Below are 20,671 nucleotides of genomic sequence, written 5' to 3'. Positions count from 1 at the left end.
AAACTCAGGTGATCTGGAAAGTTCTTACAAAGAGCTACTCCAGGGATGTTTATTCTGACAGCTGTAAAGCCCATCGACTAGGCTTGCTTTGATGAACCAAGTGTTGTTTTTATAAAACACAAATGCAGCATCCTGTTCGAACTATAGCTGACATTTCTCATGATAGGAAGGCACACCAGAGGAAAAACATTTATTGCAAGACAAACTACTGTTTCACAACTGGGTTAAACTGCCCTGGGATCATGCTGCCAAAAAGAAAAAAGGTATTCCCTGTTTTCCACAGGAGCTGGTGTGGCCACCTGGAGAAATGGCTGAGCTCACCTGTCTGACACAATAGGGAGGGCAGTAACAGAGGTGGGGAAGACTTTGGGCAGCAATGAGGCTTAAAATCAAATTAAGCTCTTTGTGAAACTAAGCCCTATGAGGAATGTTGTTTTTTCAAAACGCAGTAAAAGGTCATAATAATAATTTATTTTCAGTCATCACGTTTGTACTTTATGTTAGTCCTTTCTTTGAACCTAAATAATAAAAATATATTTTGAAATGAACAGTATTTACTTATTTATTGTTTTTATTTTGTTTTTTCCTGCTGACACTAAGCCTTTGTCTTGCACTGAGCAAAATATTCCACTTAGCGTGTTTCATTTAGGGTAGAAAACCAAAACCAACTAAATAATCATTGAAGTTCAAAGGACTGCCCATCCTTTGATGAAAATTAAGCCAGTGCCTTTGTAACCAACAGTTTAGTGCTTAAAACTCTAATTCAGTATCTGGAGTCTTTAGCCTAGTGTTTAACATACTCACTAAAAGACCAATGCTTTTGGTCTCCTTGCTGCTCTAATTGCAGTTTAACTGTTTGTGTCAGGCAGAAAAAGGAGGAACTCAGGAGTATTTTGTTCCAATAAAGGTAAATGTCACAAAGACAGAGGGCTTCAAAAAGTAACAGCATTTTGACTGACAAGTTATATTCTCTGAGTGCAAGAACAAAATATTACCTGCTCCTTTAGTTAACCAGTTAAGTAACAGTGAAATAAACCCCATTTTCTTGTCTAAGGACAAGGTTTTGTAGGCATATTCGTCTAACACAAATGTGAACACATACGTGTGTATGAATGTGAGACAGAGAGAGATGGAGTGAAAGAGATGTCCAGTGGAGTTGGAGACCAGTAATGAGTGGCGTCTCTCAGGGATCAGTGTTGGGACTGGTCCTGTTCAACATCTTTGTTGGTGACATGGACAGTGGGATTGAGTGCGCCCTCAGCAAGTTTGCTGATGACACCAAGCTGTGTGGTTCAGTTGATACGCTGGAGGGAAGGAATGCCATCCAGAGGGACCTTGACATGCTTGTGAGGTGGGCTGATGCCAACCTCATGAAGTTTAACCATGACAAGTGCAAGGTCCTATACCTGGGTTGGATCAATCCCAGGCACAGCTACAGAAGAACAGCTACAGGCAGAGAAGAGATTCAGGGCAGCCCTGTGGAGAAGGACTTGGGGGTGCTGGTTGATGAGAAAATGAACATGAGCCAGCTTCAGTGTGCGCTTGCAGCCCAGAAAGCCAACTATATCCTGGGCTGTATCAAAAGGAGCGTGACCAGCAGGTCGAAGGAGGTGATCCTGCCCCTTTACTCTGCTCTCGTGAGACCTCACCTGGAGTATTGTGTGCAGTTCTGGTGTCCTCAACACAAAAAGAACATGGAACTGTGGGAACAAGTCCAGAGGAGGGCCGCAAGAATGATCAGGGGGCTGGAGCACCTCCCATATGAAGATCGGCTGAGAAAGTTGGGGCTGTTCAGCCTGGAGAAGAGAAGGCTGCGTGGAGACCTCATAGCAGCCTTCCAGTATCTGAAGGGGGCATATAGGGATGCTGGGGAGGGACTCTTCATTAGGGACTGTAGTGATAGGACAAGGGATAATGGGCTAAAACTTAAACAGGGGAAGTTCAGATTGGATATAAGGAGGAAGTTCTTTCCTGTGAGGGTGATGAGCACTGGAATGGGTTGCCTAGGGAGGCTGTGAATGCTCCATCCCTGGCAGTGTTCAAGGCCAGGTTGGACAGAGCCTTGGGTGACATGGTTTAGTGTGAGGTGTCTAAGCCTATGGCAGGGGGGTTGGAGCTAGATGATCTTAAGGTCCTTTCCAACCCTAACTATTCTATGATAGGGAACCAATTGCCTTAAGAGGCAATGGCAATCGCTGCTATTAATTTATATATAATCTGTGTGACGTATTATCATAATTATGACACCAATTTCCAGAAGTTACAAAACAGTTGTAGATGCAACAACATATTCCAGTAGATGCCCTAAAATGTTTGCATAACCGCTGCAGATCTATATAAATATAGGACCACCTATACATTTAATTATTAATTTGTGAAAGCAGTCAAATAATTCTTTAGGCAAATATTTGACTACAAGGCTAGGGCTTACTGGGCATGCAACTTAGGACATCCTTGAACCAATTTTCTGTATTGCCACATGCCATGCAGCATGTTTTGTCAGTTTTTGTTTCTGAAGTTTCTTTTTTCTAATGCTATATAAAATTAAGACTGATTGAAGCTTACTTGAGATTTTCATTGAATGAAATCAAGTTTTATGAGGATGGAATTAAATATAGAGCTAAAATAATTTGAAACCAAAAGTAGATCATGCCATATATTTCATCTAAATAATGTTAATAGAGAAAGTGTCTCTTGTACCCTCTCTCATTAGAAACTATCTTAGGAAAAAAATGCTGTAAACCCCTCCCTAGGGTTTTATGCACATCATTAAGTTTGCTAATTACTCTCTTATTGAGAGCAAGAACCCCCAATTTCCTTTAAGTCATATTTTCCTGTTTCACCAATCAAAAAATGTCAGTTACTTCCAGCACTTAAATATAGCAAATAAATTTAACTGCTGAACATACTTCTCCACAAAAAAGGAAGATCCTGGGGCAGACGAAAAAACAGCTTTCTGTGGAGTTGCTTTCAAAGTTATCTGTACCGCATATTTCACAGTGATGATAAACACTTAACCAATTGCCCTTTTCCTACTACCTAAAAAAAACTCCAGCACCCCAGCAAAATAAATACCTCATTCCAGACTATCAGTGGTCACCTTTGTATGGCTATGAAGGCCATTTGCTGCAATTCAGACACCAGGATTTACACAGAAATTTTCCTAATGAGGATTTGGACTTTGACTGAAATGGTCCTAAGAGGAAAGAAAAGGAGTGAGTACCATGAAACTTAGTGAAAGAAGATCAGTTGCTGGTTTTTATTGTCACAGACAAAGCCTCTTCATTGTTTGAGTGTCCTCAGGGTATCATGCTTACAGACTAGTTTTGATTTTGCTGTTCCTCAAGTAAGAGAAATGCTATATTTATCTTATATAAAAACTGATGAAGACATTTTGTTACAAAATTTCAATAAGCTATCTGGTAGCTCAAGTCTTACCAGAAACTTGAATTTTCAAAGTTCATAATTTTCCCATTTCTGATAAGCCACACACACAAAAGGCAACACCAGGATTTCCCAGGTACTGCCATCTTCTTTTTACCGCTTTTGCACTGATGTTGTTAGAGTGACTTAAACTGTCTGATATGTGTGTGTTCAGTATCTGTGCTAGTGAAATAAAGAGTCTTCCAATATACTACTGTTCGGTTTTGGGTTGGGTTTTTTGGGGAGGTGATTATACAACATGATTATAAAAAAAAACCCTTCAACACACACAAAAACAATTTTTGACTAGGAACTTTATGCTGAGATTTAGCCTACAGCAAATCTTTAGAAGTGATCCAGAAACTTTACATTTCCATTAGAAACAAAGCAAAAGATGCTGCAGTTTGAGAATTTTAGTTAGAGGAAAATGCTTTCCCTCCTTTATACAACAAAAAATGATTTTTCAGCAGTGTCCAGAATTTGCTTCCTGTGACATTTGGTGAATTGAAAACAAAACAGAAAGACTGAGATACAGATGTTACAAAGCTGTCTACAAGCAAACCCTATTTCCTTTCCCCTCCCCCCTAGATAATTGCTCGAATTTTTCTTCCAGCTGAGTTCAGATTATGTTGCTGGCTAACAGATGAGAGAAGCTTCATGGTATTGACTAAATAACAGACATTTAATTATGTATTTCCTATAACACATGAGGAAAAATGTCCAGAAACAAAACTCAAATTGTTTAGAAAAAAAAGTAACTGGCAAAGGGGGATCATGCTCAAATTTGTGCCTTATGCCAATAAATGTAATGATATAAAGCATGTTTGCAGAAGCCTCACACATTCACAGAAGCAATGTGTCTTGGGAACTATGACAAAGGAGCAGATTTGCTGCGACATAGCACTTTGTCAGCCAGAAAAACTTGTGACACTAAAAGCAGTGGGAGAACCTAAGCACTTAACAGCATTAAATCCTTCCCTGATTCATCTGAGAACTGGCTAAGTCCAGAGCTGCATGCAGATGGAAAATGCACAGGCCATCAGAGCAGGATGCAGCTCCCATTGCTTTGCATGTGGCAGGTATGCAGGGGAAGGTGGCAGTGCTGCAAGGTGCTGATGTCCCTCCAGCACATGGCAAGAGGAATGGAGACCTAGCAGTGGCTTGGTATAGCCACAGGGATGCTGTTACCCAGGAATTGACCTATATTGGCATATCCTAGGCCTGTCAATCACAGTTTTACAATAGTGGTTTTAGAAGATTTGTCCAAGTCTCACTGAGAAATTTTCAGCTATTCCATGAGCAATCTGCGTAGCACATTTGTTATGAGTGAATTACTGCAGCTGTGCTTGACCCAGTGGGACAGCAAGAGCTTTTTCTCCCTCAGCTGTGGTAGACGGCTCGTACCTAGGCTGTTATTTTTGCCAGAACAGAAATACAGAATCTTAGTATAGTTAGAGTTGGAAGGGACCTTAAAATCGTCTAATTCCAATCCACCTGCCATGGGCAGGAACACCTCACTCTAGATTATGTTGCAGAAGGCTCTGTCCAACCTGGCATTGAACACTGCCAGGGATGGAGCATTTACCTGTTCCAGTGCTCATCACCCTCACAGTAAAGAGCTTCTTCCTTATATCCAACCTAAACTTCCCCTGTTTAAGTTTAAACCCATCAAACCCTTGTCCATCACTACAATCCCTGATGAAGGGATTCAGTATCCAGCATCCCTATAGGCCCCCTTCAGATACTGGAAGGCTGCTATGAGGTCTCCAAGCAGCCTTCTCTTCTCCAGGCTGAACAGCCCCAACTTTCTCAGCCTGTCTTCATATGGGAGGTGCTCCAGTTCCCTGATCATCCTTGTGGCCTCCTCTGGACTTGTTCCAACAGCTCCATGTCCTTTTTATGCTGAGGACACCAGAACTGCACACAATATTCCAAGTGAGGTCTCACGAGAGCAGAGTAAAGGGGCAGGATCACCTCCTTCGACCTGCTGGTCACGCTCCTTTTGGTGCAGCCCAGGATATGGTTGGATTTCTGAGCTGCAAGCGCACACTGAAGCCGGCTCATGTTCATTTCCTCATTGACCAACACCCTCAAGTCCTTCTCTGCAGGGCTGCTCTGAATCTCTTCTCTGCCCAGCCTGTAGCTGTGCCTGGGACTGCCCCTAGCCAGGTGTAGGACTGTGCACTTTGCTTTGCTCATGAGGTTGGCACTGGCTCGTCTATCAGGCATGTCAGGGTCCCTCTGGATGGCATTCCTTCCCTCCAGCATATCAACCAAACATAATATTTACATTACTTCCCTTTCCCTCAAACATCTTCCCGTTATAATAGCTCCAGAACTATGTAGCTGCTTTATTGGCACACATGAGCATTTCTATGGACACACATGGAGCCACACACTGATTTAGCCACATGCTAAAGGGCTTTCTTGATGGGTGAATATCCACAGAATTTAAAGATAAAATTCTCCAATACAGTACCTAATGCTTTTCATAAAGTTTTCTAAAGATACTATGAGACGCATGAATGCTGTGAAGTACAAGTTAACATATTTCAGATTAGTAGCCATCTCTCTTCAGTTTTCTTAGTTTGTGGAGAGAATTATACTTTATCCTATGAATCAGTTTAGCATTTCATGGAGCCAAGCCTGCTTTCCCTGGGGAGGCAGCCCTAGCCACCTTCCCTAAACAGAGCAAGGAGCAGAGCTGACTCACAGGGCCAACCCAGAGAGCTACCCTGTGCAAAGGGGTGCTCTGAAGAAAGCAGCCTGGCCAAAAGAATGACGTTGCAGATCTGCCATTGTCTCCAAGGAAGGAAAACAAAACTTTGCTGATAAATAACCTTTGGCGTTTTTGGAAAGCCAAGAAATGACAGACTGGATTATCGAGGAAGGGAGAATAGAAAGATGAAAAAATGAGTATAAAACAAAAACCATGCTAGGGTTGTGCCTGAAAGATGGGTAAAACCAGCATACCAGAATGTTCCTAACAAAACAGAAGGATTTGAGACAGAAAGGTGTGTTATAGTCTCAAGCATTCACTTTTCAGGTGTAGTTCCCTTTGAGAAGATGGGATTTTTAAAATTAAGTGTTACCATAAACTATTAGCTCATACTATACTTTCATATTAGGCATGAAATCAGACATTCAGATAGTAAAATTATTATTATAAAATGCTTAATAATATCTTTGACAAGTTTAGCTTGATTCATTCACAAAAGCTTTTCTGCTGATATGCCCAGGTCCACCCACAGGAATGCAAAACTAGACATGGACTTCTTAAGTCTCCTAAGATCAGGTTCCCCATCAGGGTAGATTCTGTCATAAATTGATAAACTCCATCTAAAAATAGGCAAGATTTATGCCTCTGTTGCCGTGATGAAAGGCAGCCCCAGATCCCCCCTCCTCAGTAGTTGGAAGGCATCCAGTTTCTAGATAACGAATGTCCCCAGCCAGTCCCTGCCTGCTTGTGAGAGAAAAGTGAAAATAACTCTCATTAGTTTTAAAACACAGAGAGATTGGGATTTGGCCTTTGTTATCGATGAAGTTACAGTTACCTGATAGGGAGGATGTATGGGTAGATAATTAATCTTCAGTGAAGCTGGTTGTGGGAAGCCCATTAACAGATCACTTGGCTGATGAGAAACAGTGGCTCTGTGACAGCATTTGAGTTTGGCTGGTGAGAATTCATTTATTTAAAAGACACAGAGCCTGTCTGTTATTTTCGAAAACATCAGCTTCTGCTCCATGAGAGGAAGACATTCTTTTTTAATTTTTCATGTAATATTGAAAATTTTGGTTTATGACATGGCAAAGGCTTTAGAAATGTTAGTGTTTATTTCTACAATTAAATGATAATTAGCATAAATGGGTTTTTTTACATTTATATACCCCTTAATAAAATTTTTGTAACTCTGACACAAGGAATAATAATTTGTTTTCCTTCCTTGTTTTTCAAAGTTCAAATTATGTATGAAACCCAAAGCTTCCTTTATTATTACTTTCTTAACTGGTTTTAAGCCTCCCCAAATCTAAATCAGTATTAAAATAACATGATTAAAATTATTTAAGTTAGTTAAGGAAAATTAAATTATGTAACAGCAGTTTCTAAAGTGTACTACCTACGTTTTTACATGTTTACAAATTCCATACAATCTATTTTAAATCATTATCTGTAGCATATTGTATCAAAAAATGAAAAAGAAAACATTTACTATAAAATGAACTAGCTGTCTGGTTTCAACTTTTGAGCAAGTTCATATGGCAACACTAATACATTCATTAGAAATTCAGCTTTTCTTATTATTTTGTAATGTAAAATTTGTAACATTAATGTTATAACTAATATATTGTTTGCTTCATTTGGGTTCCTGGTTTGGGATGAATTTCTGCCATGAAGAAGCATACTAACTTTTAAAAATCTATAGCTTCTCTGACACTGCAGATATTCATATCATATCTGAAAATTTCACAGAGCTCTGAGAAACAGAAATAGCTTTAAAGTTTACCTCCACATCCCCAGTTGCCTCATTTCCAGTGTGGCCTATGTCCGGGGTTTTGACTGAAGCTCATTTCTTAATATTTAGCTAATTTAAATGCTAATTAGACTAATTTGATTAATAAAATGTGGTAGGAATCCATTAACAATTTTGCTGCAATTGCTTTATGTCTACAGAGAAATTTTCTAAAACAGGACTCCAGGGAGAGTAGCGCCATCTGTTACCAGTTGATCAAGTTGGATTTTTTGTAATACTAAACCTTAGACTTGGTAATATATTGCAGAATTGCAGAGGAGATGGAGGAGTGATGTTAAATTTTCCTGATCTAGCCCATCTTGGATGTAGGCCACCAATGAAGAAGAGGCCTTATGCTATCTTGAGCCCATCTGCTTCTTGGGTTTTGCTTCAAGTTTTATATACAGAGGAAGAAAACATGACTTGTCTCTGTCTCTTATTACCTGCTACAGTTGTTCTAGCTGATTCTACAGTTGTTCTGCCTGGTGTTACTGCTGTCTATAGAAAGAACTCAAAAAATTCACCTCATGCCTGATACTGTGGATAGACTTTCATAGTCTCTTGGGAAAAACGGATGATCTCTTTGGAAGAACAGTCCTAGTTGTTTGTTTGTTTTGGTTTTTTGTTTGTTCTGGGTTTTGGGGGGATAGATTTTTTGTTTGTTTGTTTGTTTGTTTCTGCAGCATGTGCCATTACTACAGGCAACAAGCAGAGGTCAAATATTCAAGATGTAACTTCGAATCTATTCACAAGCAGAAGTTGCTCCTGGGCTTAATTAGATCACTGAATTTTAGTCTGAAAAAGAGAGAAAAGAAGAAACCCTATGGAGAACTCCCATGGGATTTGTAAGGAAGAAAAACAAACTTCTCTAAAAACCAAGTGCCTTTCTGTAGATGTGACATGTGGCTGTTACAGTGGTGTATGTCACAGATAATTTTTTTTAAATCATATCAGTGTTGAAGGTTAAGGCTACCATCCTCTCTCAGATTCCCCAGGGCTATGCATTAGGCAACACTGGTGAAGAAACTTGGCTTCCTTTCACATGTACAGACAACCATACTCAAAGTGAAATACCTTTTCTGCGTAACACTATTGTTATTTAATGCTTCCTGTCTTCTAGGAACATAAAAGCACAACATTTTCTTAACAAATGAGACTGCTGCAGGAATTACAATGCAATAAGAAGTGAAATGGTCTTATGCAGAAACCTGTCAATAGACAACATTGTAATGCAAACAAAAAACCACGTATTTTTCACAGGTAAAATAAGGTTTCCTTACATCTGATTAGTGATTGGTAATTAGCTGTTCAGATGAAAACACCTTTTCTCTGTGATTGAGGTCTAAAATTTGTTATACTCTAAATCAGCAATATTTATCTGTGCTAGCTCCTCTGTTTCCTACCTCATTAACTTTCCCATGCCATCTTCAATTGAGTTTAGAACTTAAGAAAACAAACAGCGCTGCAAATGGTGACTGATGCATCCCAGTGAATCCACTATATCTATAAACAAGGACACGAACCTCACAGTGTTGAACCTTTCCTAGTCCTTGTTCGTAGCGGTTTTGGCTTTGTTGACCTGAATATATTATAAGGAACTGAAAAGGTCTTCTAGGGTGGCAAAAAGTAAAAAGAAAAGTTTTGCTAAAAAAATAAAAAATAAAATCTATTTTGGACTCTGATCTCTTCTTGTGTCAGCTCCCATGGCTGAATTAGTCATGTAAAGCATGTAGAGCAGCACGCCCCATGGGGCCACCTAAAACAATCCACAGATTTGGGAAAATATGACTTCTGATCCCTCCCTGCTAAAGATTTTCTGTGATACTCAAAGTGGAATATGTAACTGAATATGCAAAGTGGAATATGTAAATCAAAGGCCTCTAAGCAGCTTCTGAAGGTGTATATATTGTATGCATGACTTTTGAGTTTACAAATGTATTCAGATACTTAATTCTGACTAAAAAAAATATCAGTGGCCCATAGAAATCTAAATATCATTGTGGTCCTGGGCATTACTATTTATTGCTTTAGTTTTCTACCTATAGATATTACTCTACCACACGAAGGACCCCAAAAGATAACATGCTGCAGTTAGTGAGTGATGTGCTCAAGTATAGTAGTGGTGGGAGCCATACAAACATATCATAATTAACAGGGAGTAGAAAGGAAAGAACGTAATCAGTACTGAGAATACCACTTGTCAGTGAAAAAGCTCCATATCAGTTTACAACTATTTTAATTTAGTTCTGCGCTTTTTTTTTTGTTTTGTTTAAAATTTTGTTCACAAATGCTATAAGTGATTGTAACTAAATTTGCAAGAATCTCAAATGGAGGTCAGTACTCACTTCTACATGTTGACAGGTCTGAATGAGTTTTGCCAAAAGAGTTTCCAGTTCTGTGTTCCTCTTAATAAGGTTGGTGAGGTTACTCTCCAAATTTTGCTGTCAAAAAGAAAGGAAAAGAGCACATTAGCATTTTGAAGAATTCAGTGTTTAGGTGAACAGCTGAAAAATGGATATATTTCCAAGATCTGAATTTTGTAATTACACAGGTATGAATATGAGACCATTGTTTTGATATGCTTCATTAGATGTTTTGTCTATGCATCAAGTAAGGCAAGACAAGAGGGCGGAAAATTTCAAGATAAGCGCCAGTTCTAGAAAATAGATTTTCTAAGGAAATACTGAAAACTAGATTAAGCAATTAGTTTTAGCTGGGGGCAGGGGAGAGAGGACAGGGAGTAAGAAGAGCAACAAATCTAAAAACATTTCACCAGAAAAAGTGATTTATTTTGGCTGAGAACACTTTCTGACTCTTTATTTCCTGCTCTCAGTATAACATATGAATTTAAAAGCTGCTGCTATCTGAGGTCTCTGACTGTGTGCCCTTTGGGAACACACTTGTGAGGACCTAGTAGAGAGGTCAGCGCTTTCTTTTTGGGATTCACAGTGCTGAGAAAGATTGATTGAATTGATTTAATTCCCTAGTTCAGTGGAGTTACATATTTTTATACAAAAATGTAAAGAAAAACATCCTTTCTATGTGTAAGAATGAAATATTTACTCACAGACTGTGCCTTCATAAACTGTTCTTGTGAGAGAACTTGTGGTTTGTGTCAGTGTTTATCAACTGATTATGGCTGCAATAAATATCTGCAACTGTGGGAGATCAGAGCGCTTTCCAGCTTCCAGATCTGAGGCCACATCCTGACCACTGTGCAATTGCATGTGAGATTGAGATCTACCAACAAATGTTTCAGCCTCCCTCATACCCTCTGTATCCACAGGAAGGAAATCCAAGCACAGGAGGAGGTCTGTGATGGCTGTGACCTGTTCCCTGGTCTGGCTGCCTTGGGACCTGGACCCTGCAGTACATCATGGAACTTGCAGCTATCAGCTCCTTGCTTTTTGCTACACATCCCTAGATAGCTGCTATTTTACAGGAAAATCTTCTGGAAGCATATGGGCATGAAAAGTCAGGGTTTGTTGTTTTGTTTTGTTTTTTTTTTTTTCCTTAAAATGCCTTAAAAAAGGGTCCTGACTGTAGACTCAGTAACTTCAGAGGCATATATTTTATTTTGAAAACCTGGGCGTGACAAGCTGTTTCTCATAGTTATTCAGCTATGGAAGTGTGTGAGACTAGTCCCTTGCTTAGTATTCCTGACAGGCTGACAGTCCCTGACTTTTAATTGTACTTTGTCCTCTGAGCAGGAACCAGCATCTAGGAAACACTCAACAAGAACACCAGAACTGGGCCCTGTGCTTCTCTCCCCACAAGGGCTGTAGTTTCTCTGCAGAGCTTGTGTTCATTTCATCCCTACTCATCTTTTATTAATGGACTTCTTTTTTTCACACTACTACTTTTCCCCCCAATGTATCTATTCCATTGCTTAAGTCCCTTCAGCTACCATTAACAAACCTGACTTCCCTCATCCTTCCCCCCTGCCCACCTCCATGCATGCATTTTATGTTTGTGTGTGTTTGCTGGTGTTGATATTCTCTGTCTATTTCATGCTGGTTTAAAGCACTTAGTTCCCTGCCTTCACTTTTTTGCATCTGTGCAGTCTTCTTACTCCTTGTATATGGCTACAAACAAAAGAAGCTGGCAGTATTTCATTGCTGAACCATACATTTTGACATTTACCGGCGCTGATGCTGTAAACACCAGCGGAGCAGTCAATCCTGTTCCATTAAAGATAGCACAGGATTTTGATGGCTTTGCATATATAACCCTTCTGAGAAGCGTGATAGGTGTTTGAAGTACATATTTTTGGCATTTTCTTCCCAGCACAACCATGCATGTTGTGTATCACAACCTTTGGCTGTAAAAATACCTTCTACACTGCATTTATTTTATAGCCTATTAAAACAAAGAGTAACAAGAATGGGCATTCTTTACCAAACAGTTTGAACTGTATCTTGTATTTCTGTAAGCTGTACTGTGAACGGTCATTTAATTGCAAAGGCATGCTTGCTGTGATGTTATATGTCCCTTTGCAGAGCTGAGACTCACATGCAAAGTCAAAATACCATATATAGTTACAGTATCAGATAACTTTTGCCTTTAAAAAACACTTTGTTAAGGGGATCCAAATGTGCAAATACTCTTGAAAAGATATATACCTTCTTATTGCTCATATATTAATTTTGTACGTTTTAATATTTTATACTAAAAGTTTTTAAATGAAAACATGTATTCTTGATTGAGACTGCCTAATTTAAAGTGTATTATTTGACATAACAAATGCTAACAGACAGGACTTGTACATATTATGAAAAAAATATTCTTCAAGTTTTATGGAATACTGCAGTGATTTTAGATATCCTGAAAGTGTCTCAGCAAAGGCCATTACTACATAAAGAATAAGTACTTTTCTCTGAAACAGGAATTTATTTATCCATAATTATATATAATTATATCCAGGATATTTTCAAAACCTGGATAAAGAACAAAATTTTAGAATAAGTTTCATATGTAGTCAATATAAACATAAACCCATTTATATCATTATACTGTATTATCACACAGGTCTCTTGATGTCCTTCACATTTCCAAACTGTGAAAACAGAGAACAGCTACTAAACAAGTAAGTTGCTTTACAAAAATTGTTGGTAAAGAGTTCTTGTGGTCTAGCTCCTCAAACTGTGTCATTTTCAAACTGGAAAGCTTGAAGTTTTGTTAAACTTTTGTGGGTTTTTTTGTTAAACATCAGTTTGCTTGTTAAATATCAGTCTATATTAATGTTTTAAAAGATAGTAAGAACCCGGTGGCTGCTTTCTGAAATTAATGTAAATCTTTCCAGTTTTACTAGGCAAGTACTGAATAGCAGCTCTTTAAATTGGCCTGACTTGAAAGTTTTAAAGGTCATCAAACTCAACCAATTTTTGCAGTATGTTTACCTGGATTTTGTCTTGGCAGTATCTTCTTCTAGTTCTTTACTGTATTCTATTCCTATATGAACATGGTACCCCTCTACCTACCACGTGATAGTAGGTACCAGAAGCAGCGTTCAAGCCCTGCCCTCTTTCTTTGTGCTGTATAGGGGGAGCCTGAAAAACGTTTAAATTTCAAAAGCAGAAATTTGCTCAAAGACTTTCTGAAGTGTCACAAATGCCTTTCACATCCACACCTAAAACTTCCCAGGTTGTATGAAACTTCAATGCCAGGTTTGGAGCTCTGGCCATCTTGAAAAATTGATCCAGTCCTGTAGACTAGAATTCCTGGCATAGTGAATTACAGACAAGTTTTAAGCCCGGACAAAGTCTGCTTTCATATTATGATGAGTACAGATGAAAATGAGTGGCAGAATAAGCCTATTCTAAGTGTCTTCTTTCCTCCCACCTAATCTTCTACTGCTGTTCTCTTAGGTGAACCAAATTACAACTGGTTTTGTTATTTTATTTTTAAATGCACAAGGTATACAATAATTTCATAAACATTTGCAGCTGCCTTCCCTTATTTTTTTTTGTCACTTGCCAATTTTCATTGTTATCTGCCTATTAAAGACTGATATTGGAAATGCAGGGGTTGGTTTTTGAAAAGACAATAGTTGCTGTGTATTTGCTCTGTGAACAGGCTTCAAGTATGTTAACTCAGCGAATGCAAACTGCTCTCAAAAAACAAAAGCAAGGTTGAATGCTTCCTGATTTACCAGTGCAGACCTAGCCCAAGATCTTGACATTCCATGCGTGCTTTGCAACTGCTTTTACAACATCCAGTATAAAGTGAAAAGAATGCTTACTGTCCATTTAACATGGTCTGACAACCATACAACATAAATATTCATATAATATTGGGATAAATCCAAGTAGATGAAATCACAGTCATGTAATTGAAAGGGACAGTTGAGGATGATGTTTCGTTTTGAATCTGCATGCCTATAAAATGATATGATCCGGGGACTGGAGTCTGAAGCTGGAAAAATTAATGCTAAAAATTACAGGAAGGCAACTCAGGGCTAGATGCTCTTTTTAAGCTGCTTTCTATCTCACACTGAAGTCATGATCTTGTTTCAGTAACAATTGCGTGAGGCTTGTGCCCTGATTGAAGTGGGAGGTCAGACTAGATGTTCATAATGGTCTCTTCTGGCCTTTAAATCTATCAGTCTATGAAAACCAAATGTGAACCCATGCCCTTTGCCAAATTAACAGTCTCACGCAAAGCACTGCTTGTCTAAGATAGGAAGGTAGCACAAACAGATAGTCCTAAACTGCTATGTGGGTTGAAAATGCTGTCAAAATAAATTACTATAAGCTCCTTGTCGTGGTTTTAAGGAGAAAAATGCTGAGTTGTGTGCTCGTGCCTTACATCACAGCAAACAGCAACATCCCCAAAATCTTCTTCTCAGACATGTTTTTCTGCTCCATAAAAAAAAATCTATTCAAAGTGCCAGAAAATGAAGCATATAGCTATCAGCTACAATGAGATTTTAAATTTCATCTGAAGTAAAGACAGTCTTTTTCTCATTAAAAACACTATTTTTCTTGCCATTAGTAAATATTAAAATGTATTTGTATTTTCCACTCACTGCTTACTGAAAGGCTTTGAGAACCGGTCCACTGAAGCTGCAGTACTGGGACAGTACCTTGTAACAACAGCCTTGATTACCATTTACATAAAATCCATCATGATCAAAGCTTTTTGGTGGCAAATGTTGACAGCAGTTTGCATTTCCGTTGCTCCTGGTGTAAAATTGATCAGAATAAGGTATATTTTGGGGCTACTTCCTGGTTTAAAGAAGAAAACAACTTTGGAGAGACTTCTGGGATTATCAGAGTCCCACATAGGGGAAATTAGGTTTAGTAATTACATCAGTTTCGTAAGAACCACTGCCACCCCTCCCCCCCATCATCTCCTTACAAATGAAACAGGGATAATATACTTTCAGATTTGGCTGGGAAAAGCATGTAACCAAGAGCCACACAATAACACTGCAGTGAAATAAAAATGAGGACTAAACCTTCACAAGGAGGAATTGTGATGGTATCCTAACTTACTCAAGCTAGCAGGGTAACTAAAGTGCTGTTGATTTGGCAGATCAGTCTTTGTACACACAGGCTGGCTAGAGACCATAAATATACACCCTGTGGCTAACAAAGTCCATGCAACCACATCATCACTGCAACTGTTTTTGTTCTTGACTTGTTTTGTTCTTGGCTTGCATGTGCCCCAGTTACTTTTTCACCTCGTCGTGGTGACATACCCTATGAACTAGGCCTGTTGCCTTCAGGACTTGTGTCTATCCTGTTAAAAAAGCTGCCAATCAATTCCAGAAGAACTGCCAGAACATTAGACATGGTTTTGAGCCAGGTTTTGGGTGTATGCGAGTTTAACGTTTCCTTTGGTGTTCTTTATTTAAATGGACATGCCAGGTGCACATGGAAAAATTTAAGCTAATTTTTATTCTATGTACTTCTCCTGAAACAGATGACTGCTCTTCCATAGGATACACATGCTCGACCCTGTATTTCTCCAGCCAGGGAATGGTAACATTTGTGGTTAATAGGAATTATTGACCTCAAGTCTCAAATGGCCAGAGCTTGACAACTGCGCTCCACAATTTTATGTGTAAGGAAATAACAGCTATGATGTTGATACGCTCCTGGGGACTAAGATTTTTACCTCAAGTGATTACAGTATATCACAAGAAAAGACCCATGAGGTACTGCACTGTTAATTAATTGTCCAGGACTATTTGTATTAAAAGTGCAATAAAAAATAGCTACCTTTGAAGCCACTATTACTTAAATGATGTTAACTAAGTTGGGTCTATTTTCATATAGGAATATCACTTATTTTCTTATTAACACCTATTTAAAATGGGAAATTGTGGAAATTAAAGGAAATCCAAGCATTTCAGATTCTTGACCACATAAAATCTTTATTAACTGAAAGGACAGCATTCTTGGGAAAACTTAAAATTGCACTTTTACTTCTCTGCAAAGCCTCAAGTAAAAAGGATATTTATATATATATATAAAATACATATATATATACACACACATACATATATATGTATAGTATGCTATAGCGGAAGTTTTCCTTTGTTGTGTAGTATTAGGTTTGGGAAAGAAAGAATGTATATGCTTAAAAACTATTCAGCCTGTAACAGGGTCCATGATTACTGAGAACACAGGCCAATGGAAATGATGCTGCTTAGTTATTTTCAATATTATAATGTGAAATGGGCATATCAAAAACTGAAAAGAAAATTAATTTTTCTTTCAAACAGGGACAGTGATTTATTTTCTGAGGGCATTCAAACATGTTATAAGAACTTTTCCCCACTTTAGACAGTGACAAAACTGTCTGTATAAGGCAACCAATTTTTTTAGATTCCCATTTAAATTAAACTATTAGAAGATATTCAAATGTTGGCTTGGCTTGGATATGCAGAGTTGATTGAACCCTATTTCTAATAAGTCATTAATCAAAGAAGGACCACAATAATTATCAGGAAACAAAGATCAAGAAAGATTAGATGAAGCACTTGACTAAACTAAAAACCAAAACCAGTCTTGGACTAATATGCGAGTTAATGCAGAACTGAAGGATATTTCAGGGCCCAATATATATTTCTATATATTTTGGCCTTCAATGCAGTAGTCAAACTGGAAGCTGAAGCATTAAAAAAGCACAACAAATGCCAGACACACTGTATTTAAAGCATGTCATTAAAGACTTATTGTGGAGAGCTAAAGGGTTTGTAAGTTCATTCTTTTCCCCATGGGCTAATCCATTGCAATGAATGAGGTTAAGGAGAACTTGAACTGTTGCACAGCTGAAATCCAGCATCCTGGCTGTACCCACTTCCAACCTTCCAAGATACAGAACATACTTAAAACCAGGAGTTCAACAAGAGCTCCTGCTCATGAAATGCCTAATCTAATCTTGCACAAGCAAGATCTGGGAAGTAGTCATTCCAAAACCTGAAGTTCTGACTTTTGCACATAACTGAAGTTCTGAATTTTGCATGCATTTATATGAAGACAAAGCATAAAGCTCATCTGAAGAGCCACAATTTATGCAGTATTATTAAAGTCCTGGCTTCTACAGATGTCTGCCTAAATATTTCTGAAAGTTTGTATTTTATTTAAGAGGTTGTATAATGAAAAAAATCTGGTTTTAATCAGTCAGTACATATTATTTACTGCATTTTGCAGTTGAAAAATTCCATCTTATCTAACCAGGTGAGTATAAGAAGCAATTCAGCATTACGCAAAACTGGCAAATTAGAAAGGATGGTTAGATAAGAAAGGATGATTAGGCAAGGAACAGAGAAAGTCAACACTGTGGTTTGGTCTGTGTTAGGTAGCCAACCAGTGGAGCTGTTATAAACTTGATTTAGGTCTTTCTGCCGACCTGTAACAGTTGACATTTGAGGAAGCTGGACCCATCTGCATTTATGCTTCTCCCTATGCCAAACAGCACTTTGAAGGACCTCTACAGATTGCTCTCCTGAAGATATTAATTGGCCATCTGGAGAATGAAGCTCTAAGTCCATTTCCTAGCATGGCTGGAAGGGCTGGGACACCCAGGGCACACACTGGCTTTGTCTCCTAGTGGCACAGCACCTAGAAGCTGGGCTAAATGGACCACCAGCAGTTCTTATGCAAGAAACAGGAGTGACATTCTGGGCAGTTCCTCTATAGAGAGGAAATGGGCACATCTGTGAATACAGTATAGCCCTAGCCGTTGCTCTGATGGCATATTAGAAGCCACATAGGCACCATCAGCAAGCCTGAAGCCAGAGCACAATGCCTCTTTCAGAAAATGCTGATCCCACTGTCCAGCAGGATCATGCATGAGGCAAGTGTCAACCGACCAGGCAACCAGGAAGACCCAACTCTGACTCAGGGTGAATCATACTAAACAAAGCATCACTGACAATTATATTTTATGTTGGGTTGGGTTTTTTGGTGCTTATAAACACTCAGGATTTTGGCAAGAAGCACGGTATGCTTCTTAAATTCTTCCACTCTTGAATGCTCTGGGTTTGCACCACTGAAATCACTGGTGGCTCTGCCTTTTCCTTGCAGTCAATAGGCTCCAGCTGCAAGAGGTTACTCACCATAAAACAGTTGGCATCTGACCAGTATAGTGCTCATTCTGGCACTTGCTCATTTATCTTTTTGTTGCCTGCAGTTACGGTTTGGTCTAGACAAAAGGGTAAATTTGTGTTTTCTTCTTCTCACCTCCTCTATTTCTTATTCAGGAAACTAAAATCCTCCACTATACTGAGTAAATACCCTGAAATAACTTTGGTACAGTGAGACGAGTTACTCACATCATCTAAAATACTTGTCAAACTGTCCTGATAATATAATTCATCTCTATTTTTCTCTAGAAAAATTTTGACCAAGCACCAGATTTTGAATTTAGGCGTTAGGAAAATAATTATCTTTCACTCAGATTTCAGCTACAAAGCTGTTCTTTTGTTTAAATCTTTCAATTTACCAGCTGCTGTGGATAAAACCAGATAAAAATCTTAAGTAATTATAGTACAATTATGTACTTAGAGACTTACTAAAAAATGTGATGGTGGTGAGCTGAGTTTAAACTAAATTATGAGTATAAATTTCAAGGTATAGATCATGATTTGGGATCAGATTTTGTTTATTTCTGTCAGACTCAGGTGAAGTTTCTATTTTGACTGCCTAGCCCTCATTGCCAATACTTCATCAGAGATCAGATTCAGATTTCAAAATTTCCAACCAACAAAAAGCCCAAACCTGACACCAATGAAGATAAAACCCAAACCAATGCAACAAAAATTCCAGGAGATTTTGGTTGGAAAACCAGGCTCAGGTCAGAGTATAATTTAAGTACTGATACACTGAAAAAAATAGCCAAAGCAAAAACAGCATTTCATTTTTGCCTTGTATTTGCAGCTGAGAAATGAAAGCATACCAAAGAAACAGCAGGCAGAAGTGTCATCCTCTCCCATTTAATATACAACATTAAAAGCTTTTCCTCCCCTAACCTGTGCAGTGGATTCAACTCCATTCCCAGACATCCTGACTTCCCTCACTACTCTTACCTCCAAAAGATGTATGTATTTTGCCCCTTTTCCTTTGGTCATGATGTGATCTCCCCAGCTGCTGCTACAATGTGTCCCTCATCTCCTGCTAGAGTTTTTGCACCTGAGTGGAACACAGTTGTGGCTTTTGCATTGCTGGCAGTACGCAGCGCCAAGAGTTTCTGGGTAGAAGATCTGAAAGTAACTTGGATGCTCAAGAAAATGCTCAGGGTGTGAGGGATGTATGCTATAACCAGAGGAGCACCTAAAGAAATAATTGCTTTCTTTCCCGTGCTCAAATACTATTTTTCAGCCCCTATTGCTGTATGCATTTACACAGATTAAAATGCAATAATCAAGTCAGAGTTAATCCAGCTATCATTTGAGAGGGAAATAATCCAAGGACAGATTATTATTTAACAGCCTTTGACAATGTATGGTTAAAAAAATCAACAAGCCTAAAGAAAACGCCCCATGTGGAAGCCACAGGAGACTTGCATTATTTCACTTATTTCAGTATTGCAGATAAACACAGATGTGTCTCATTTCACTAATATGAACTAATCAATTGGTATGAACTACTGAATTGTTTGTTCTATTATGGACAATCACATGAGGACACTTCAAAGAAATGAATTTTAGCTTAAGAAAGCATGTTTGCAAATTCTTTTGTGGTTTATTTTTACTATGTTTCATGATAATAAATCAAATGTAACTCAAACCAGTTCAAATTCATCAATAATTGAGGTCCCATCATTATATTCCAAGTGTTATGTTCTATTTTTTTACTTCAGCTTACATGCAGCTTGAAAGCACACCTGGGGTAAAACTTCTGTTGGTAAGAATCAGTGGATGGTTACAATACATTTCTAGTAGCATCATATAACTCTGGTCTCTCAAGACATCTAAAATATAACGTTAAAAATTCTGCTGTAGTTTGGTAAGGCAATAGATCACATAATATGAAATCAAAGGGCATTTTTTAAATAAAGAGTGTAAATAGAAACCCAGATACATGCACCTGTGAGAGCCTGCACAAACACAAGCTTATCTATCACTGTTTCAATTTCGATCTGCATTTTGCACTGCAGTTTCTGAGTTGCAAGCTTCTTTGTTTTCTTGACAGCTGAAAGGCAGAATACTAAGGAAAGATCTACATGCTCTTTTCGTAAGATAACTGGACCAACTAATAAGAGAACTGCACATTCCAACAGGAAGA

General features: G+C 38.4%; 1 protein-coding gene across 3 annotated transcripts in view; it reads right to left on the bottom strand.

Annotated features, from left to right (window-relative positions):
- MID1 (midline 1) overlaps positions 1–20,671 on the bottom strand; it is a 243,164-nt gene that overhangs the window by 36,968 nt on the left and 185,525 nt on the right. For all 3 annotated transcript variants that reach the window (XM_061366462.1, XM_061366461.1, XM_061366463.1), the window contains exon 3: positions 10,280–10,375. In XM_061366462.1, the coding sequence (XP_061222446.1) occupies positions 10,280–10,375 (96 nt within the window). The remainder of the gene's footprint in view (positions 1–10,279; positions 10,376–20,671) is intronic.

The sequence above is a fragment of the Neopsephotus bourkii genome, unplaced genomic scaffold, assembly GCF_033783945.1.
Source record: "Neopsephotus bourkii isolate Nb327-2 ecotype Australia unplaced genomic scaffold, CSIRO-AGI_Nbou_v1 NB_1346, whole genome shotgun sequence".
Taxonomy (NCBI): Eukaryota; Metazoa; Chordata; class Aves; order Psittaciformes; family Psittacidae; genus Neopsephotus; species Neopsephotus bourkii.
The sequence above is the reverse complement of the archived record's forward strand: the minus strand, read 5'-3'. Positions and strand labels throughout refer to the sequence as shown.